We start from the raw sequence: 23,453 nt of genomic DNA on the forward strand, positions 1-23,453 counted from the left end.
TCTCACACTCTGCAAGCCTCCTCCCCGCACACGCCACTTCCCCCCCGACCCCAAAGTTAAGGGCTCATGCCCAGCTAGATCCTAATGTCCACGGCGAGCAGCTGCAGTCTAGGGGGGTTGCCTAGAAGTAGGTCTGACGCCGAGCAATCTAATCTCTCACGTCTGATCTCTCAGGCTATTGTGCCTCGAGGGGAAGTCAGAACAGGTGAGGGAGGCTGGAGGGAACCAGTTCCGGGACAGGCAACGCTCTGGACGAAGTGAGGGTGCGGAGCAAGGAACGGAGGGAGGGACAAAGGCGCGGTAAAGAACGAGGGCGCCCCCCGAGCGCCGCCTATCTCCTCAGATCACCTTGCGCTGACCTAGTTGCACCGAGGAGGAAGAAACCCGAGTCGAAGAGGGAGGAGGGCGGGGCGGGATGTGGGCGGGGCCGCGGGCGGGGGCGGGGCCTAGAGCGGGATCTTTATGGGGCTCGCCTGTGATTTGCAGATGGATTCGAGACGGAAGCGGGCTGGGAGGGGTTGGCGGCGGCGGCGCACGTGGTGACGTGCAAGGGGGTGCGGCGCGAGCGGTCGGCGGCGGCTGAGGCAGTGTCTCCCGGTCGCGCGTGGAGGTCGGTCGCTCAGAGCTGCTGAGCGCAGTTTCTGCGCCTGCTGCTTCGGCGCGGCTGTGTCGGCGAGCGAGCGAGTTCCCGCGAGTTCTCGGTGGCGCTCCCCACTCCTCTCAGTCTCCACGGACTGGACCCTTGTCCTTCTACTTGACCGCTCCCCCCTTCCGCCGCCTCCTGGCGCCTTCCGTTGGGCTGATTCCCGCCCGCTTCCTCCTGCTTCCCATCGAAGCTCTAGAGATGAATGTTTCCATCTCTTCAGAGATGAACCAGGTAATACGCGCTGGTTCTACGAACGGCAGATGAGGGAGAGGGCGCGGCTAGAATCCGAGATGAAGGGATGGCGCCGGCGGATGGGAAGAGGGTAGGAGGCGCGGAAGCGGTGTCCTCATCAGAGGAGGCAGCCCCAAGCGGCGGCCGCCGCCGCCGCCGCCCTCTGGAACGTGAAGCCCGCGCCGCGCTGGGCCGGCGCTCCAGCGCTGCCATGGTTGCCGAGTCGCGTTGGCGGCCGAGAGCGGGCGCTGGCCGCCTCGGAGAGCGCGGAGGCTCGAACCCCTTTTCTGCACTGGCGCGGGGGAGGCAGGCTGGGAGGAACGAGAGTTTTTTGCTCGAAGGGTTTTGGGGGGCCTGGTTAGGGCGCCGCCGGGAGGGGATGACCAGCCGGAAGGAGGGCGCGGGACTCCCCGTTCTTGCTGTCAGGAGCGGACACCTTTCCTTGGGTTTGCCTGGGGTGTGGGATTCTCTTCTGGAAGAGCTCCCGGGATTTGGCGCTGTGGGCGGGCAGCCAGCCCCGGGCCTGGAGTAGGGTGGCACGGAGTCCCCGATCGCCGTGGGCCGCGGGGTCCTTTGTTCCCGCTCCACGTTGCCCGCTTTTCTTGCCAAGCGCGGGGAGAAGGGGGCGGGAGGAGGGAAGGAGCGGCTGCCCTGACGTGTCGGTACTGAGTGACTGCAGGGCTGGCCAATCCCGGGCGGGGGTGTGCGGGCTCTGGGGGCCTCGCCTAGCAGCCTTCGGAGTGGGCGCGGGCCTGACCGCGCGCGGAGGAAGGCCTGGGACGCTTTTTCTTTTTTATGAAAGAAAGAAGTGGCAAGATTTGCTCTTTTTCCGTCCCTCCACGCTTTTGGTTAAGTGTCTCTGATTATAAGCTCTTGATGATAGATAGGAAGGTATCAGGCTGAAGGTTGAACCTAGGGTAAATTGAACCACTAGTTGAGAACTACATTTACTTCCCCCCCCGCCCAGTCCGTAGTGGACATATCTATTGGTTTGAGGCAGCTGACATTTCAAGGAGAAATACAGATGTCCAAGAGGGCGCATTTTTGTTAATGTCTGTTGCAGTGATGGAGCGTTAGAGCACCTTGGCGTCAAGCTATTCGTTGTATGTGTTGTGATCTGTCTACTAATAGATGACAACTCTGGAAGCCTAGTACCACTCTTAACAGATGAATAAGTACAGCATAGACTAGAGTGCCACAGGCCATGCTTTCTTTTAATAATTCTAGCACCAGTGATTGATTTAGGAAAAACAAAATACTGATGATTACTTTTAGGCTAAAGCCTGCTGACACTTCTGTCTTAAAGATACTGAAGGAGTAGTTGTATTGGTTAAGTCTGGACGTGAGGTAAACACGGACTTTAGAATTGGATTGAGACTAGTATCATTTAATGCCAGCTGGCAGGCTACTTATCAAGTCCATAATTTGGTAGCCAGAGGTAAACGGAACTTGAGCCACTGACCAAAGAGAGCCCTGGAATAGTTTTCCTGTGTTTTCCTAATAAATGAAATCTCTAGTTAACTGATAGATACTAATTTCTATAGCCAATAATTTGTAGTTGATTTTCTAGCTTTCCCCCCAAGACAAAACATTTCAGGTTTTAGTCTTAGTTTTAAATTAGTCTTTTTGGCTACTTGGTTTTGGAAGGTGGGATTTTGTTTCTCTTGCTTGAAGGATTTGTTAGATGGTAATTAAATGTAGTTTTGCAAATACGTTTTTAAATATGCTTTCCTGTTAAGGAAGTATCTTAATAATTGATATTAAGATGAAGTAACTCTAAGTAAGTCATTTCATCCACTTTTTAGCAGTGCGATTGTATAGTCAAATCCTGCAAATAGGAATTCTTAAAGGTTGGGGGTCTTCCCACCATGTCATGTTCTAGTGTGTGTGTGTAAATTGAAGTATTGTAAGAGAGTGATTTCTGGGTTTTTGTTAGAACAACAGAAAATACACACTTGTAAACTACAAGTTGTATATCTTGTAAATGTTTCCGAACCTATACTTAACATCATACTATTACATTTTTGTTATTAACATGCAGATACCTCAGCATTAGAACGTCTCAAACCAAATTCTTCCTTTCCTTCCCTTCTCCATGTAGCAAACTATAAACGACTTTGTGTTATGCTTTTTGGTAACTGATTTTAATAAGGATACCACATATCTTAATTTTGATAATTGATTTTAATAAGGATGCCACATATCTAAAATAAAATATCTTAAGTCCTCACTGCCTTAAAGGAGCACGGGTGTACAGAATCTTAACTGCCCTGTTTCCATGCTTTACTCATTCCTCTAGACCATCCCCAACATTTCTGCTAGGATGCCCTATGCTTCCTTGTTTAAATTCTTCATCTGCTTTCCGTGCTTAGCATTGTTTAAACCTTGGAATTAGGCTTTCTTACTTCGTTGCCCACTATTACCATATGCATCCTGCAAATCTACAATCTGTTGAAACTGAAATAGCTGCCATTTCTGGAATATATTTGCTAATACCTTTTTTCCTTTCTGTTCAAGCTATTTTCATAGCTTGTTTTATCTTTCTGACTGCCCTGTGAAGTGTTCAAGGTTAGAGAACTGAGTTAACTTTTATTGTGTTATGATACGAGCATTCCATTTCAGTTTGTGCCTTCACATTTGGTGCAAATATGTTTGTGTTGTAGTGAAAGAATTACAAAACTATGAGCCTGGATGGAATGAATGAGTTCAGTGAGTTTTCATATACATGGATGGTGAGTGATGGTGGTTTTAGAGGTTACATTGGAAAGCTGTAACCTCTGGTTTTAAAAAGATCTGTTGATTTACTTTGTATTATAAAGTCTTTCCTTTAAAATTGCAGTTGATGGCTACTTGGTGGGAGCTGACTGCCCTCAAATGATTGTCTTTTGCTTTATCTTGCTCTTACTGAAGGCCAGAGAAAAATGTTAGCAGAGGACATATTGTGCCTTTTTAACAACTTTGATAAGTCCTGTTGAATTGTATTTCAGTTAAGCTAATCTTTCTGGGCTATGAACTTCTTCTGGGTGTTATTAAAGCAGTTTAATTACTCATTTATGAGTCTTCGATATCCCTTGCAGTGGCCATAGAAGTATCCTGAATTTATCTGAATATATTGTATTTGATCCTTGTTTTAATTTTCAGTGTATAAGAATAGTGACCTAGGTGTAGATTTAGTTGAAAGTATATTTTAAATACCAAATAATTCTATGTTTTATATTCTTATATGACTCTAGGATGTTTGGGCTTTTGGTTTGGATTTTCAAAGAAAACAATTTTCCCCATTTTTAAAATTCCACTAGTTATCATGCTTGAGTTTTATAAACCAAATAAGATCCCCTGTCAGTTTGGGGAGTAGTTTAAAACTCTTGATTTGCCCTAGCTCACTTTAATGAAAGTAAATGTGAACTTTCAAAAACATGGTTTGCAACAGGAATTGATCTGATCCCCTCCAAAATTGATCTGATCCTTGAGGTGGGTGGGAAGTAGGAATATAGTGTATGAGGACAATAATTAAATAAAATAAGTTTGCATTAACTTAAATGTCGTCTAGATTTGGGCTGGCTTTTAAAATCAGGTAGCTTTGTACTCTGATCAGTAGATATTAAAGAGATGAGGTTCATATTATGACCTTGATGTACTAAAAATCAGGTACTAATAATCTGTCATGGAATTAGAGTAAAAAATAAATAAAAATCAAGTACTAAATATAGGATTCATTTTACTACAAAACTCATAATAATATTGTACAAATTTGTCTGATGCAAATCACCCCAAAAATTCTCCAGTGTTTTTTCCAAGGGCTGCGGTAATTTTAACCATTTTTTTCCAAAATGAATTTTAGGTAGAACATTCAATTTGTCAAATATAGTAAATGGATACCATTTTTGTTTTTGGTTAGATCAAGTTTACAAGTAGAAAATGAATAAAACTGGTCAAAGTTTAAAATAGTACCTTCATATTATAATCTTTTTGGCTTTTCAGAGGATGCGTTTTAATATAACAATTTGCATGGGGACTCCTTCCTCTTACTCTTATGTTAAGAGCAGTTTATGAAACTGAAGTTAGGAGTTGCCAACTATGCCTGTGAGTTGACCATGCCAGTATATATCATATATATATGAAAATTTTCTTAGTTTGAGCCAGGTCTTGGCTGAAAATGTTTGAAGGTTTCTTTAGAATAGTGTGTTCTCTCTGTGTACAAAGAATTGTGTATATTTGGAAAACATTTGCTAGAACTAGTTTCTTGAGAAAAGCCAAATTAACTAACCTAGATAAAAGGTAGAGCAGAGGAAATCAATATTACCTAATGCTGTGATACAGTTTTAATGCAGGGGTAAGCATTCATAACAATCCCAACCTGAATTGGCATTCTTGGGTTTCCTTGAAATGAAACCTGTTACAGAGAAACCTGTTAGGACACATGTTGAACTAAACATAGTAGGTTTGTTGAATTCGAACTGGACCAGCCTGCAGTGGAGTCCTGTGGTAAGTGATTATTCACTTTGACGTAATTGTTAGATTTAGAATTATTGTATTGATGTATAAGACAGATAATATATCCATAAAAATGAATATATTTGCACATATTTCAGGTAAGTTATTTCTTAGTTCTGGTTTCCAGAATTAATAGTGGTGTAATAGCAGTTCAGGTGATTAAAAAATAAGTACCGTCTGAATTTGACACTAGTAATTGATGATGTGAAAACGAGGGAGGGAGAATAGGTAGGACTGATTACCTTGAAGATTAGGTTTGAACCAGAATGATTCCATTGGTAGTTTATTACGGTATATGAGAAAAATGATCATACAAAGCACAGGCATCAGTATTTTCCCTTCTGTTTAGTTTGTTCTAACAAATTACTCATCTTTATGTTCAAGATTTTAGGCTAGTCCTGGTAGAAAGGAGATGGGATGGATACAAAAGATGAACAAGACAGAAGCTTTGCCCATGAGTCAAGGAAGATAAACAAGTATATATAAATACAGCATGAAATAGACCAGCTGGAAGATCATAAATACCTCTCAGAGAGGGTTCTATATGTGGAACATGAGGAGAAACTGCTTCCCAACTGGGAGCATGTGGCAGAGGCTCTATGGCTGTAAAATTTCCTCTGGCATAGGTTGGGTTAAGGGCCTCCAGGTAGAGAGAACTTGAACAAACTTAACAGAGTCTGGGAAGTGCAGAGTTCATTTTGAGGAACAGTAACATAGTATATATGCTTGGGAATAATGCCTAAGGTTGCTTGCGGGCTCAAAACAGATCGCATGTTGGCATATTAGTTGGAAATTAATAGTAAAGAATATTAGAGTTAAACAGTATTGACATTTGTTCTGTAAGTCTTGTGCTTTTATACCTCTCATAAACACGTCATTAGTCCCCGGTCTTTGGGAAAGGACCGGCTTTTTTTTTTTTTTAGATCACTTGGGTTGTTACAAGTTAAATGAAAAATGTTTATGTGGAATTACATTTGTGTTCTTTTTTTATGTAATGGGAATATTTTTGCCATTTAGCTCAAATCTCTTGAAGATCAGGACTTGTTTTACATGATCTGCTCTACCTAGATCAATGAGTCTTTGATCATTCTGAATAACTCAAATTTATCATTGTTATAGATTATGATGCACCATTATCACAGAAGAAATTCGTGTCTATAGCTTTTAAGGACTTGATTACATCATTTTCAAGCCTGGTAGTTTTGGAATCACCATTAGAGCTTAAGACACATCTGCCTTCACTTCAACCACCTGTCTTCATACCCTGACGAAGTACGCCTTTTAACACTCCTTTGTCCTTGGATTACTTAAGAGTTCCCAGAAATACATTTGCCACCAACAGAGTAGGTAAGTGAATATTCTCTGCCTAGTCCAGTATTAAGACACATTGTTTTTCTGAAGACGATATGTGGAGTACAGTAAACCTTTCATACTTTTTTTTTTTAAAGGCAGAGAAGTCAGTAATCATTTGAGTATAAGGCGCGGTGGCTCAAGCCTGTAATCCCAGCACTTTGGGAGGCCGAGACGGGCGGATCACGAGGTCAGGAGATCGAGACCATCCTGGCTAACATGGTGAAACCCTGTCTCTACTAAAAATACAAAAAAAAAAACTAGCCGGGCGAGGTGGCGGGCGCCTGTAGTCCCAGCTACTCGGGAGGCTGAGGCAGGAGAATGGCGTGAACCCGGGAGGCGGAGCTTGCAGTGAGCTGAGATCCGGCCACTGCACTCCAGCCTGGGTGACAGAGCAAGACTCCATCTCAAAAAAAAAAAAAAAAAAAAAAAAAAAAACATTTTCGTATTTTTCTTTTCTATATTTTGACTTCAAAGTAAAATTTCTTACTGCCTTCTTTTTTTTAAAATTAGAGAGATAGGGTCTCACTCTGTTGCCCAGGCTGGAGTGCAGTGGTGGGATCATAGCTCATTGCAGCCTGGAACTCCTGGGCTCAAGTGATTCTCCTGACTCAGCCTTCCTAGTAACTGAAACTAGAGGTGTGCGTCGCCACCATGACGGGCTAATTTTTACATTTTCTGTAGAGAGAGGATTTCACTGTGTTTCCCAGACTGGTCTCAAACCCCTGGGCTCAAGCAGTCTTCTTGCCTTGGCCTCCCTATTACTGTTCTTTATTTTGTTTTTTGAGATGGAGTCTCTCTGTTGCCCAGGCTGGAGTGCAGTGGTACGATCTCGGCTCACTGCAACCTTTGCCTCCTGGGTTCAAGCGATTCTCCTGCCTCAGCCCCCACAAGTAGCTGGGATTACAGGCGCCCACCACCACACCTGGCTAAATTTTGTATTTTTAGTAGAGACAGGATTTCACCATGTTGGCCAGGCTGGTTTTGAACTCCTGACCTCAAATGATCCACCTGTCTCGGCCTCCCAAAGTGCTGGGATTACAGGTGTGAGCCATAGCGCCTGGCCTATTACTGTTTTTTAATTATGCATTTTGTGTAGTCATTAGTCAGTTGTTCATAAGTAATGGTAAAATGCAAAAAAATTTTAAGTTCCCATTTATATTTATATAATCTGATGAGATAAGTGATTTAGAATATATGAAAGGAACAGAATATAAGTTCATTTTTAATCACTTATGTTTCAAAACATTTATAAAAATCATTTTGTAGATACAGTGACAAGACTAATCAGACTTTTTAAGTCTGTGTATATGGCAACGGAGGAAGAAATTGGGCAATTTTCTGCATATAAATCTTGACTGTATATAATTTTGAAGACTAGGAGCAAATTGGGGGCCCTTTAAGGAAACTGAAAAGGGGCAGGATTAGGATAAATAATAGTTTTTCTCACTTGTGGGTAAAGGAATGACAGGAGCCCAAATCCAAGGAAACCTGTGTGTACTGGCTATTTCACCCTTTCAGGCTTTTAGGTTACTTGTTATTTGGGTTTGGGCAGGATGGAGTTTCATTTCCTTCCCTTCAGAATCAATTTGCTTAATAGGCATGGGAACCCAGCCAAAATTGGTGAGATAGCTGCTACTGTTTGAATCTTTTGGAAGTCTTATGACCAAAGTATTAGGGAACAAAGACTTGGACATTCAGCACAGGTGTTGTTTCAGCTAAGTTTTTGTGTGATGAAATTTTTATGTATCATTTATAGGATGGAATTTGAGAATAAAGAGACTGTATTACTCTTTAGCATTGTATTTTTAAAACCATTATTTGCAAGTAAAATAACTCGGCTTTCTTTTCATTTAGCCAAATTTATAAGGAAAAATGATTCCCAATGGATATTTGATGTTTGAGGATGAAAATTTTATTGAGTCTTCTGTTGCCAAATTAAATGCCCTGAGGAAAAGTGGCCAGTTCTGTGATGTTCGACTTCAGGTATTTAAAACTTAATTCAAAATTTATAGAATTTTTTATTACTAAAAGCCATAAGTTCTTAGATTTGCTTATTTTCTTTTACATAGGCATTTAATGAAATGATTTTTTAAAAGAATACTGAGAAATGTAAGATAAAGCAATCTGATGTAGTAATTAGCTAGAGAAGCACATAATCCACACTACTTATAATTCTTCATAATTTCAGGTCTGTGGCCATGAAATGTTAGCACACAGAGCAGTGCTTGCTTGCTGCAGTCCCTATTTATTTGAAATCTTTAATAGTGATAGTGATCCTCATGGAATTTCTCATGTTAAATTTGATGATCTCAATCCAGAAGCTGTTGAAGTCTTGTTGAATTATGCCTACACTGCTCAGTAAGTACATTTGAAGTAAACCACATAATTAGGGAATATATTCAGAAAATTCCAAGTCTTGCTACATATATTTAAATTAAGTGTGTTTTAAGGCTTTGGTATCATAAATAACTTTTTTTTAAATAGGTTGAAAGCAGATAAGGAATTGGTAAAAGATGTTTATTCTGCAGCAAAAAAGCTGAAGATGGATCGAGTAAAGCAGGTAGAGTATCAGAAGTAAATAAAATCACTTATGGAGTCTTATTTTGTGTTACTGCAATGCTGAATTTATCATGAAACATCTTGTTAGTCTCAAGGAATTGAAAATGTCCCTTTTTTCCCTCAGAATAGTCAATATGTTATTTTAACTGTTTGGCTATAATAATGTAGCAAGATCACACTTCTCAGATAACTTGGGCTAACGTCTTACCCTTTCAGCAGTCTTCTCTGGTAGGGTGGCTATGTCAGCCTTTGATAGCATGAATTAAAATAAATGTTTTTCTTAAGAGTTAATCACATAACTTATGTCCTCAATTCTGTGTTCTCCTAAACTTCCTGTGCTCTCTAAAAGTATTCCTTCTAGAATTTAATAGTAAAAAGTACTTTAGGAAAACAGGCATTTAATCCCTTAATGTATGGGGGTCAGTAAACTTAAGGCCTACCGGCCAGCTGCCTATTTTTATAAAGTTTTATTCCAATACAACCATGTGTGTTCATTTACATATGGTCTAGGCTGCTTTCCAGCTACAATGACAGAATTGAGCAGTTGTGACAAAACAGTATGGTCTATAAGCCTAAAATGCTTTTACTATCTGGGCCTTTAAGAAAAAGTTTGATTTGCTAGCCCTTCTTCTAATACCACTCCTTGGCTCAAAAATCCTTCCTTAATTTATAGCACGTATCCCTGAATTTAGTATTCTAGATTTTCCCTAATATAGTTGCTGTTTTTCCAAAACTATTTCCTAGTTATCTTTTCTCCAACCAAATTAAATTGTTTGCAGCATCTTCTCTACTTCTGTCTGCATTCAATATCAATATCATCTCTCCTGTAGAGCCCATTCAGATATTGTTTCATGAAGCCTTACCAAATTATTCTACTTGAAAATACTTATGTGAACTTACATAGCATTTCAATTTGTTGCATCTCTCCTTAAACTAAAACTTACATATCTGTATAGCATAATTTGATGTTTATCATTTGTATACATGTTATTACCACTATTACATTTGTTGTATTAAGACAGTGATTTTTGCTTCATCTTTGTATCTTCATATAGTGTTTACCACACTGAACATTAAATATTTGTTGAATAAAAGATATGTAAGTGCTGGCACTCATATATTTCTTTTCCAAGGTTTGTGGTGATTATTTACTATCAAGAATGGATGTTACCAGCTGCATCTCTTACCGAAATTTTGCAAGTTGTATGGGAGACTCCCGTTTGTTGAATAAAGTTGATGCTTATATTCAGGAGCATTTGTTACAAATTTCGGAAGAGGAGGAGTTTCTTAAGCTTCCAAGGCTAAAGGTAAGGAGTGAACTCTATAAACAGATGTATACTATCTAGTTCCAGGCATGGAATCTTGGTCTGTGTTTCAAGCAAGTGAGTAGTGATTATGAAATGGTACATCGAAATTATACTGTTATTCTTAGCAGCGTAATGAGTTTCTACCTACCAGTTTGTTTACTTTGTTTTTGATTACTGGTTCCTTACAAATTAGAGTAAATGTATGGAATGAATTGTGCATCTATGACAACTTTATTATGAAATTGGGAATTAAGCTGAGAACTAGAAGCCCAACACTGATCCATGTCATTGTTTTTTCCAATTCTAGTTGGAGGTAATGCTTGAAGATAATGTTTGCTTGCCCAGCAATGGCAAATTGTATACAAAGGTAATCAACTGGGTGCAGCGTAGCATCTGGGAGAATGGAGACAGTCTGGAAGAGCTGATGGAAGAGGTTAGTTTTAAAGTAAATGGGATTCAACCACTTTTAAAAATTATTTTGCTATAACATGAAGGATTCCCTTTCACTTTTATTTTATAACCATGACCCTAAAGAATTTAAATTTTGCTATAGGTACCCCTAAGCTGAGAAACAGGGGGGGTGTCCAGGTGAGCTGAATGAACTGTTCAGTTTGGTCTTCTGCTTTTCTTTTTTTATTTCTTTGCTTATTATGTGCTGTTAACTTTCTTTAAAGTAGCTTGTAATTTGCTTTAGAAATGGGAAGTGGTACTGAAATTTTCTGTAGATTCTTAATTTTTCTTCACAGGTTTTTGCTTTAAATTTGACAAGTAGGTAAAAGCTTCTAATGGTTGTTCCTCCCCATTGATTTATCTCCCCATAGGTTTATTAACAAAACTAGGATACCCAAGACTGAAGAAACAAGAAGAAACCTCAAGTGTATTGACACGTAAAGAAGCAGCAGTCCTGCCCCAGTTCTCCTAAGAAAAATCCGCTGTGGGCAGAGAACGATGATGATTTAATGGTGTTTACTCCTTTACAGGATTCTTGTCTTTAAAGCTGTGTGTTTTTCAATGGTGTTGTTCATACATATAGTCACTCACTTAACTTGGGCTACTTTTTAAAAAAATACACAAGATAAACAAAATTGATGGAGAAATGGTGGGAATTGAAAACACGCAGGTGGAGCAGTGGAGTAACCTTGAGTTTCTCTCTCCACTTAAACATTTCCGAGTTCCTTTGAGAGCTTACCAAATCTGTTAGGCCTGCAGAAACACTGTCATCATTATGTTCTAAAAGGGCTAACAGATTATCTTTAAATTCTATGATTCCCACTTGAAAGTCAGATGCATTTGCTATATATTTGCATCTGTCAATGGAGATAACTCTACAGCTTGCTTGAAATTTTGCATTTGTTTTTTCTTTGTTTTTCTTGACATTGCTTACAGGAAGAAAATATGTTTATGCAAACCAGACCACTTATCTGCAAAGGTGTAAACTATATTCAGTATTTTATTGTAAATATGTATATTATTTAAGAGTATATATTGTACTAGTGCTTTTTTTCTTACTGTTATATGATAGAAGCTATGAAAAAAATGAAGATTTCTTTCAAGCCAATCAAGCCAACGACTCTTCAGCCAGTATTGGAAGATTTTGTATTTGATTTTGGTTTTTTGTTTTTGTTTTTTTAAAATTTTTACCACCATGACATGTATTTTTCTTTACCTCCGGATCCTGCCAGAGTAATATGTCAAGAAGTTCAAGAAGCACACTGGAGGTTACCTTGAGGCGTTTGTGTAATCTGCATACTAGTGGAGTAGCCATGGTGACCGTAGCCACATGGGTGTTCTGTTGCTGTTTTGCAGGTTCAAACCTTGTACTACTCAGCTGATCACAAGCTGCTTGATGGGAACCTACTAGATGGACAGGCTGAGGTGTTTGGCAGTGATGATGACCACATTCAGTTTGTGCAGGTACACATTGCACAGTCTGAGGTAACCTCAGGTTAAAATTTGACTAGAGAATTTGATAGCATACTTAAATTTTCCTTTAATAAAGGAAAGTAGACCAATTTCATTGGTATAACTGGACAGAAACATTTTTGGGAGAAAACAAGCATATCTTAGAGTTAGTATTTTTGCCACATGAAAAGATATTAACGAATTAGGAAACCCTATTGAAATTTTTTTCTCATAAAGCAGGAATTACAAATAGTAAAGACCAATAAGATGGAACAATATAGAAATTATTTGGAAAGATTATGAAAAGTAGTTGTTTGTGGCAGGCATGACTGATAAACTCAGTTTTTTTAAAAAAGGGGCAGGGGGACTTAAATTGTTGATGGCTATGAAAGAAATTTTGGATGTTACCTTAACTACTGAGCTGTCTCACTGGAAATTAGAAATGGTATAGGTAAGATGGACTATACAATGTAATAAGTTTAAAAGTGGTTGATCATATGTTACAACCTGATCTAGATGTTTCTTAACCAAAATGAATTAAAATATAGTAGAGTTCCACTGTGCCGATTGAGTTACTTTGCATTTTATAAAATCCAATTTCATGGGTAAACACATAATTATTCAGACACATTATCAACAATTACTAGAGAACAAACTTCTCAGGTCTAAACTTTTTAAGTTTATGGACAAATACAGAAAAGTACACAAGTCATAATTGCCACACAGTGAACCTACCAGTGTAAACACTACCCAAATCAAGAAGAGAAGGTTTCTAGCATCCTGGCAGCCTTTCTCTTGCCTCTTTTTATTTGGCCTTTAGCTCAAATTATGTTTTTGAGGGACAAGCTATAAAGTAGTTGACTCAACCCAGACTGAGGAATGCTTTTCTTTAAAAATCAGAGGGTAAGTGGTAGACTTAGTAGTAGCCTATATGGTTACAAATTATCAGGTGTTAGCTCTCTGGTGTCCTGTGGCAATAGTGGGTGAATATCTTTATTTTCTAAAAGTTTTGGAATTTGAATTAGTTGAGAACTTAGTTTGTACCTTTTGAATATATTGAGGATATTTTCCCCCTTAACTCTAAACATTTCGAGTTAACATTTTAAAAGTATGTTTTCAACATGCAGAGAGGTTGAGTGCCCAATAAATGGCAGGCCATAATGTTCTGTATGGCAACACAAAAATGTGTCTAAGAGACAGTTTCTGCTTGTAGGACCTTCTAAGAGTGGGCAAAACAATACAGGCTTATAAGAGGTAGCTATGAAAGGCCTAAAGGGGAGGACACAATGAGACAGGAGAGAAGCCAGGGATATTTCACACAAGAGGTAACTTTTGAGCAGTCTTAGGATTTAGAGGAGTCTGCATAGCAGATAAAGGGAGAAGTGTTAGATAGCAAAGAGTATCGAATGGGGCTTATACTTTATGCTATAGGCAGTGGGAAGCCTTAGGTAAGACTACAGTGATATGAAAGTTATGCATTCACAACTTTAGTAATAGTGAAAAACTGGGGAACAGTCTAACTATTAGGTAGCAGTCTCTGGGCTGGGATATTCCAACTGATTTCTGGTTTTTTATTTTCTAAAATTGTTGCCTTGGACCCTTCCTGTTTTTATAACCAGATGCAGAAGATCAATAAAAGTTTGAGCCCAGTTTATAGACTATTGCCAGTAGTAGTTCAGGTTTTAAAAAAATGATGAGGGCTTAATCTAGGGGTATGAAGGAGAAAGGATGGATTTTTTATGTATGTCTATAAGTAGACATTTATATTAACAAAGGTTGACTTAGCAGGCCTTAGTGATTGCTTAGCAAGATGAGGGAAAAGGAAGAATTTGAGAGTAAGTGGGATTCTGACATGTGTGACTCATTAGAATGTGATGCCATGAATAGAGATGATGAATTGAAGAGGATGAGAGGGACACATGTTAGACTTCAAGAAAAGAAAAGAACATTGAGAAGAAGCCATTAGAAAAGTTACAGGACAATAAGAATCTAATCATGTTGTAAAAGCTGCCTAAGGTAGGAGAAGAAAATTTGAAGGAGAACTAAACTGTACACTGTCAAATCCTCTGGGAGGTCATGTAAAATAAGGTTTAGGGATATATCCTTCACATTTAAAGGATTTAACCAGCATTTCTATATTATGTTTGTTATTAGGCATTGTTATGAAGCATTGCTATAGGGCCTTTCTCTTCCACAGTCATTTTCTCTTAATTATAGTTTGTATATTAGAACAGTTTTCTTACCCCAATACAGCCTCAATGTAAGCATCATCCATTTGTGATATTTGGATCCCTTCTTCCCATAGGTTGGGATGAGGTTTTATGTACTTTGTAATTCATAATAATAGATAAGGTTAGATAAGTCTAACCTTATTTTTTATTCTTAATATTCATAGTATAAAAGTGATACGAACAGATGCATTCACAACTTTAGTAACAGTGAAAAACTGGAAAACAGCCTGTCATAGTGTAAATCTGTTTCATACTATGATGTAACTTGTCATAGTATAAAAAGGGTGGGGTTTATCTTCATAAGTCCTAGTCTTTCTTTTAGCTGTATTGCCTTGGGCAATGCGTATCTTCTTGAGTTTCAATATTTTTATCTATAAAATGGGTAGATAATATCACCCTCACTGGACTAAAAAAGATGATGTAAATAAAGTATCTAGTAATACCTAGGTACATAATAAACATCTAAGTGGAATTTAATGATAACCATTGATGATATATTCCCTGCCTTTTCTCAAAATAGCCTATGTATGTTGTAACCACACTCAGGCCTAACTTTTGATATAGCTTTTTCTTATAGCTTCAAGTAGCTACCAAAATCTTTTTCTCTATTACTTGTTATGTGGCTTTTTGCTTCCACTAGCAACAGAAATTTCCATTAGAAATTTTACCTATCCTTGTGGTCTGGCCGTCTGGACCAGCACAAGTGGGATGAGCAAATTAGGCCAGGAGCTGAAGGTGCTACCTGTTCATTTGGCAGTTCCTCTCAGAGTAGTCTTTACTCTTCCAGTTCCAAAAGATCATATCCTTTGGAAGTGGCAAAGGCTAAAGTAATTGGAAGGAAACCATCAAGGAAAACTCATACATGAGAACACATGTGTAAAGTAGTTCTCTTACAATTATTTGGATATTGGCAGCTTTGTTCATTTCTCCCTCTTTAGTGTTCCTGTATATTCTACTTTTGTGAATATTTGGTTGTTTTTAGTAATGTTTCATTTCTGATTACTGTTTCTTGTGTTTTGATGTAATTTTGTCTAGAAAACCACTCTATAATACCTAAAGAAATATTCTTTTAAGTGTTTCTTGTAATTGCCACTTTTTTCCTGTAAAGTACTTTCAGAGAAACCGGATGAATCTATGTCTGCTTACGTTTTGCTGGCATTGTATGAAGGATACCTGTACATATGATTTAGTTAGGTTTGACAGTTTCATGAAAATAGTGGGTTAAATGTATTCTCTGTTAATTCATACTATTTTAAATTTACAACATTCTTTTAGAAGATTCTATACTTAATATAAAAATCTGTGAGCTTATATCAATTATAGATTGGTTTTTTCCTTTCTTCTATTGAGGTCTTGATTTGCAACATGTTTTTCAAATTGTTAAAATTGAGCTTTTTCTTACCTAGGGTAATTGTTTAGGTGTAGTTGTCTCATCATTAAGTGGAGGTGGAAGTATGCCAGTAATTTGTCATTTGGAAAGTGCTGGCTTGAGTTAAAGTTAGTGTCCTATAAATGTCATATATAGGTGAAGGATACTCAGTGTTGTGGAATAGCTCAGGAACAAAGGTACATCAGATATGGTCTTTGGCTAGGTTTCTGTAGCTACCTTTTGATTTTGCAGAAAAAGCCACCACGTGAGAATGGCCATAAGCAGATAAGTAGCAGTTCAACTGGATGTCTCTCTTCTCCAAATGCTACAGTACAAAGCCCTAAGCATGAGTGGAAAATCGTTGCTTCAGAAAAGACTTCAAGTAAGTATATGACACTTGCCAGATTGTTTTCAGCATTGTTTTCAGCTTACCTATGTTTAAGAAGGAGTGTTGCCAATTTAATACCTTTTAAATTGACTACTCGAGGAAAAAACTCAGAAGCAATTAAATTTGGAAAATGAGAGCAGATTGTTCCAGTCTGGGATGTGGAGACTGTGGAGTCCAATTCAGGATCATATACACCAACCAAAAGTAATAATTACATCTTAAACCTGGAATTCTTGTGCTTACAGATAACACTTACTTGTGCCTGGCTGTGCTGGATGGTATATTCTGTGTCATTTTTCTTCATGGGAGAAATAGCCCACAGAGCTCACCAACAAGTACTCCAAAACTAAGTAAGAGTTTAAGCTTTGAGATGCAACAAGATGAGCTAATCGAAAAGCCCATGTCTCCTATGCAGTACGCACGATCTGGTCTAGGAACAGCAGAGATGAATGGCAAACTCATAGCTGCAGGTAGGAACAGAAGGATGAGTGACATAACAGAAGCAGTCAACTGGCTAAGCATGTAGATGGGCATTTTTGTAACATGCAGACTTTCAAAGAGAGGGTTTAATATGCCATCTTTCATGGCAATCCAATAAGACAGGGAAATAACAATACTATTGAATATGGCTAACCTTCAGTTCAATGTCTGTCTCTAATTTAAAAAAAAATTATGTCATGGCTAAATTTTTCTAATTTTCAAGCCAAGACTTAAGCAGTTTACTTATACTGATAATGTTATTTTTTTAGCTATTACAAGCACTTAAGTTAAAAGATCAACTAAGGCATCCCTAAAAAGTTTTAATACTTTTTCTCATTGTGCAGATTTCTTAAACTTACAGGACTAGAAACCATGGCCCAGTTTAATACTTTAAACATAAGTCTATATGGTTTTATTTTTTACCAGGTGGCTATAACAGAGAGGAATGTCTTCGAACAGTCGAATGCTACGACCCACATACAGATCATTGGTCCTTTCTTGCTCCCATGAGAACACCAAGAGCCCGATTTCAAATGGCTGTACTCATGGTAAGCACATCATGTTCCAGGAGCAACCTATATAGTTAGCTTTTTCCTCGTAACTTCAGGATGCTGGAAATTCTCATCTCTCACTTTTGGCATAGGGCCAGCTCTATGTGGTAGGTGGATCAAATGGCCACTCAGATGACCTGAGTTGTGGAGAGATGTATGATTCAAACATAGATGACTGGATTCCTGTTCCAGAATTGAGAACTAACCGTTGTAATGCAGGTAATAATTTTCTCCTGAGATATCCAGTATTTAAATATGATAATTAAATTATCAATATATAACTTTATTTTATACTTACATAGGAGTGTGTGCTCTGGATGGAAAATTATACATCGTTGGTGGCTCTGATCCATATGGTCAAAAAGGACTGAAAAATTGTGATGTATTTGATCCTGTAACAAAGTTGTGGACGAGCTGTGCTCCTCTTAACATTCGTAAGTTGATTTTTTTCCTTTTTTCCTTTTTTTTTTTTTTTTAAAGACCTTTAAATTAACAGTATGTGTAGTACACACTTAAAGTCTGGGAGATGTAGCAATAATCTTGACTTGACTTTTCTTTTAGGGAGACACCAGTCTGCAGTCTGTGAGCTTGGTGGTTATTTGTACATAATCGGAGGTGCAGAATCTTGGAATTGTCTGAACACAGTAGAACGATACAATCCTGAAAATAACACCTGGACTTTAATTGCACCCATGAATGTGGCTAGACGAGGAGCTGGAGTGGCTGTTCTTAATGGTGAGTGTTGAGATTTGGAGAAGTGAAGAGTAGATAGTGGCAAGACTTTGTTCTAAAACTCTGAGAGAAAAGGTCAATGATAACTATAGTTGTACAGTTAAGAATTCAGAAGCAGTCATCTCTGGTGATGCAATAGAGATTAGGGTGATTTGTCCTTTAGAAATACATTTGCTAATCAAAGACTTATAATACTTGATATATAACTTAAAATTAATTTGCCAGTCTTTTGATGGGTGCACTGAGTGAATTTCCAAGTCATTTTCTTCTATAAAACATATCCATAATGCATCATCTTGGATTTTGAGTTTCCCAGAGAGCCAGAATTTAAAGAATCTGATCTTCAAAACAAAGTAAATGCAAATCCCTGGTCTTTTCCAACTGTCTACTCCATACCTAATTGGAAATATAACCTTTAGACTATTTTAACAAGTTTCCAAAGTATTAAACTTTTTAAATGTAGACATAGCTTTCTTTCCACATCCATTTTATTGACTTTTATTTAATGTCTAAGTATATAACCATAATTTAAAAGTTAGCATTGTTTTTGGTACCAGGCTGAATTTTAGTAGGCTTACGGCTCAACTGGTGAAAGCTTAAGGGTAGACACGGCCTATTGGCCTAGAGCCTTGTCAGTGTGGTTTACAGATACATAGAATGCAAGCTGGTTAATAGATGGTCAAATGAAAAAATAATGAATTTGAGAATCAGTAATAAAATTTTTTCTAAGCTACAGAGTATTTATTGCTAACATTTTATCTATTTGAAAATAGTCATAACTCTGTTTCCAGAAGAAATTTCTGTACCACAATCATTTTATTTTATTTTTTAATTGAGACATGGTCTCACTGTGTTGCCCAGGCTGGTCTTGAACCCCTGGACTCATGCAGTCCTCCCACCTTGGGCTCCCATAGTATTGGGATTATAGGCATGAGCCACTGCACCTGGCCCCAAAATCATTTTATACAGTTGGAAAGCCCTAAAATATTTTTCTGCTTTCCTATAATCTCTTCTGAGTCTTAATTCTGTACATTGGGCTGATACAAAGTCCAGTGCACAGAACTATTCTGGTTTGCTACTTAGTAACTGCATCTGTAGGATAATTGACCAGCTTCTTCCTGTTTCTTTTCTTCTTTGAAATAATAGTAGTAACTACCACAGAGTTTTTGTGAAAATTGTACTTTATTTAGATGCTGCTACTGCTTCCTCTCCCTTCCCCTTTTAAGTTGCCTAAGTTCCATATGGGAATGGTTTTTTTATTGATTTGATTCCCAGCTCTTAGAGAGTATTTGCCATATTAGTAGCATTTAATAAATTCTTTTTGACAGAATGAACAGGCATTTCTATTTTTAAAACCACTGATTTTTAAGCAAAAGACAGATTTAGGGGAGTTTTACCTTATTATACTTTAGTCTCTGGATTTACCCCATGTCATTTCTCTTTTAGGAAAACTGTTTGTATGTGGTGGCTTTGATGGTTCTCATGCCATCAGTTGTGTAGAAATGTATGATCCAACTAGAAATGAGTGGAAGATGATGGGAAATATGACTTCACCAAGGAGCAATGCTGGGATTGCAACTGTAGGAAACACCATTTATGCAGTGGGAGGATTCGATGGCAATGAATTTCTGAATACGGTGGAAGTCTACAACCTTGAGTCAAATGAATGGAGCCCCTATACAAAGATTTTCCAGTTTTAACAAATTTAAGACCCTCTCAAACTAACAGGCTTAGTGATGTAATTGTGTTTAGTAGAGGTACACTTGTGAATAAGGAGGGTGGGTGGGTATAGATGTTGCTAACAGCAACACAAAGCTTTTGCATATTGCATATTATTAAACATGCTGTACATACTTTTTGTGTTTATTTAGAAAGGAATGCAAAGATGAAGGTCTGTTTTGTGTATTTTTAAGACTTTGGTTATTTTACTTTTTGGAAAAGAATAAACCGAGAATTGATTGGGCACATCATTTCAAGAAGTCCCCTCTCCTCCACATTTGTTTTGCCAATTTGCACATTAAATGACTCTTCCCTCAAATGTGTATTATGGGGTAAGAGGGATAGGGTTTAAAGATGTAGACAGTTGGGTTTTTTAAGGGCCCTTTTTCAATAACTGGAACACTCTATAACAAAGGATACTTATTTAAATAGATGACATTGACTATTTTTGTTTTTATTAAAAGGAAGCTGACATGCCTACCAATATTTAATCTTTTATGATTGCCTTTTTATAACTTTTTATATTCTCAGCAGAGTGCTTTACCTATTGAAGTAAAATGTGGCAGGTTGGAGTTATTGAAGCAGAGTGGCAGTCTTCAAGTTTGCAGAGTAGGGGTCTTTTAAACTCTCTGAGTGCAAACTTCAGAGCTCTTGCCTCAGCTGCAGTTTTTTTCCTTCAAGAATGCAGTACTAACATTTATTTGAGTGGAGTTACTGAACAGTAACATAGCTGTGATTTTTGGTATTTGAAACACTGGTTATAAATATTTTGACTTGTTGAGGGTTTTATATAGCAAGACATATAGCAGTAAAAAATAGTGTTTTATCTTCTATATAATCCCTGTTTTTATTATTAACAATCCTAAATAGCAGCCCTCAATTGTGAAAAAAAATTATTTTAAACTACATTAGGTTGTGAACGCAGGTTTTATCAGAACTATGTTTTTGTTCAGTTTATCTGTTCTTATGGATAAATATTGGTTGGGATGACTTGGTCTGTAATGTGTAGTGCTACACACCTAACTTATGGTGCCAAAATAGCATGTCCTAATGCTTGCTGCTGATGCAAACACATTAAAGGTACTTTGCAGGAAATCCTTGCACCATGGGATTAATATCCAATTGCTGCTTGTACACTCATTCATTACTAAAAGTTTTGAGAAATTTTTTTCCAGTAATGAGCTTAAGAAATTTGGGGAAAATAACTCACCCGGCATCTTACATCTGAAATAAGGAATGATATAAGGTTTTTTTTTCTCACAGAAGATGAGGCACACAGGAACCTAATGGGCCAACTGGGATGAGATGACTATTCAGTGATGACTATTCTGAGATGACTATTCAGTGGCTAACTTGGGTTAGGAAGAAAATAATTAGGTATTTTCTCCAAATGTTCACTGGTACTCTGCCACTTTATTTCTCTCATCTGTTACACAAAGAACCACCAGGAAAGGAAATCAGTTTGGTTGGTAACTCTGTAATTCCTAACACTGGTTTGGTTCTGGACTAAAACTACATTGACAGATGGAATTTGCCTAATATGATGACTGTTTTTAATATGGATCTGTATGTGTTCTATTCAGCACAAGGAAATAAAATTTTAGTTGAGGATTCAGCCTAAAATCCTTGAGATCACTTCTCATTTCATAAGTGACATGCTTAATGCAAATAATATATGCGAATACTTTGGGTCAAAGTTTTCCTGCATTACCTTGGATGCCAAAGAGGTAGTTTGGTGGCCAAAAAGTATCTTTTTTAAGAAGCTGTTGTAGCCCAGTCTTCGTGAAGATGAGAAGTTTCCATAAATGAAAAAAAGAAAAAACAGTACTCAATGGCCATTTGTTACTGTTAATCCGTATCTAAAAGGTACATACTTTCTTCAGAGAGGCAGAAAATGGCATAGCCTCAGCACAATTAAAAAAAAACTTTTTTAACCAGTAGGAATTTTTTAATAGTTTCAAAATAATATTGGTAATACCACACTTCTGGTCAATTTTAATAAAACACTCTAAATCTCCTAAAAAGGTAGCAAAACTATAAAATATCTAAAATTAACCAAATATTATTGGTTATACTCAGGCATGGATCTTTTATTATGAACTTTAAATGTAGGGTCTGATTTTTGGCTTCTAGTGTGTCATGTACTTTACCACTGCTCAGTGTGTTTTCAAATTCCCAATAATCATATTTTAGGGAAAATCCAGGATTTGGGTATGTGATATATCACTAGAATCCTTGCTTAATTAACAAATTAGGTGTGTACCCTATTACCTCTCCTGACCTCAGAATTCTTAAAATTGAAGAAGGCAAAGGAGGAGCCCCAGTAGGACATTTCTGTAACTGCAGAGTTGCCTTCAGAGGAGTGAATATGATTCACGCAAAACTCAGTTGCTGTCATAATTTGGACGCAGCTGCTTTTTGTTGCAAAGATCTGAAGAGTCAGCAAGTGAGACATAAAATACAAGGTTAAATAGGTGTAAGGGAGAAAGAAAAACATATATGAATCCTTAAATCCTTGGTAAGGCTGAGCTACAAATTTGGTCCTGTAAACAGGTTTTATTAAGTTAAATCAGTATCTCTAGGTTAAAAAGGAGTAATTGCTATGAATTGCAGATATCCTTCATAATAAAACTGCAAGTTTCTCAAGAGTATTAATGACACTTTGAACAACAAGTAGAGTTTATAAAGAGGAACATACAAACTCATGTGAATGTCCTGGGTTCTTCAACCTACAAGCACCAATAATCTTGGCCAATAAAATACTCAACTTTATTAATAGCTCCACACCTTACTGGGGATTGAACAAAGGTGAGAAGCAAAACTCAAGCATTATGCTGGATCTGTGTGTAATGCCTTTAACAGAGGCATATATGAATAGAGGCTACACATTTGCTCACGATGACCAAAGGGAATAACATAATTTTAACCAGAAAAAAAGACACACAGAAAGACCTAACTTGGAGTAATGAAACTACTGAGATGAACTGAAATATCCAGCAAGGTAATAAGATGAGATCTGTTAAAACAATTTTTAAATGGGTAAAATATTTGAAAACACTTTGCAAAAGAAGTGGATGCCACTAAGAACACAGAAAGATACTATCATAAATCAGTCATTAAGAAAATGTAAATTAAAACCAAAATGGCATACACCTACTGAAACTGAATATACCAAATTCTGCTTAGGTTACAGAGCAACTTAAACTCTCATACATTGCTGGAGGAACTGCAGAGGTGCACAGTTAGTTTAAATAACGATCTATCCACTTTCTAATCTGTGACAAAGCAATCCCATTCATATTACCCAAGTGAAGGAAAATATTCACACAAACCTGTATGTGAAGATAGCAGCCTTATTCATAAACACCAAAAACTGAATTCAATGAAGTAGCCTTCTAGCTAGTGAATGAATGAATTTGTACATCCATGGCAATGCAATACTTCTTGGGAATAAAAGAATGAACTACTGATATATGGGTAAGTCTCAAGCA

At 37.8% G+C, this 23,453-nt stretch overlaps 1 protein-coding gene across 1 annotated transcript; it reads left to right on the forward strand.

Annotated features, from left to right (window-relative positions):
* Nucleotides 1-547: 547 nt before the first annotated feature.
* Nucleotides 548-21,585, forward strand: IVNS1ABP (influenza virus NS1A binding protein). The gene is made up of 15 exons (XM_007989165.3): nucleotides 548-877; nucleotides 6,491-6,718; nucleotides 8,579-8,707; nucleotides 8,913-9,082; nucleotides 9,209-9,284; nucleotides 10,417-10,590; nucleotides 10,898-11,023; nucleotides 12,397-12,504; nucleotides 16,345-16,474; nucleotides 16,726-16,950; nucleotides 17,387-17,508; nucleotides 17,604-17,730; nucleotides 17,814-17,945; nucleotides 18,073-18,246; nucleotides 19,690-21,585. Exons 3-15 carry the CDS (start codon nucleotides 8,597-8,599, stop codon nucleotides 19,941-19,943), a joined length of 1,929 nt encoding a protein of 642 aa, XP_007987356.1. The 5' UTR covers nucleotides 548-877; nucleotides 6,491-6,718; nucleotides 8,579-8,596; the 3' UTR covers nucleotides 19,944-21,585.
* The last annotated feature ends 1,868 nt before the right edge of the window (nucleotides 21,586-23,453 follow it).

Source organism: Chlorocebus sabaeus, chromosome 25, assembly GCF_047675955.1.
Source record: "Chlorocebus sabaeus isolate Y175 chromosome 25, mChlSab1.0.hap1, whole genome shotgun sequence".
NCBI lineage: Eukaryota > Metazoa > Chordata > Mammalia > Primates > Cercopithecidae > Chlorocebus > Chlorocebus sabaeus.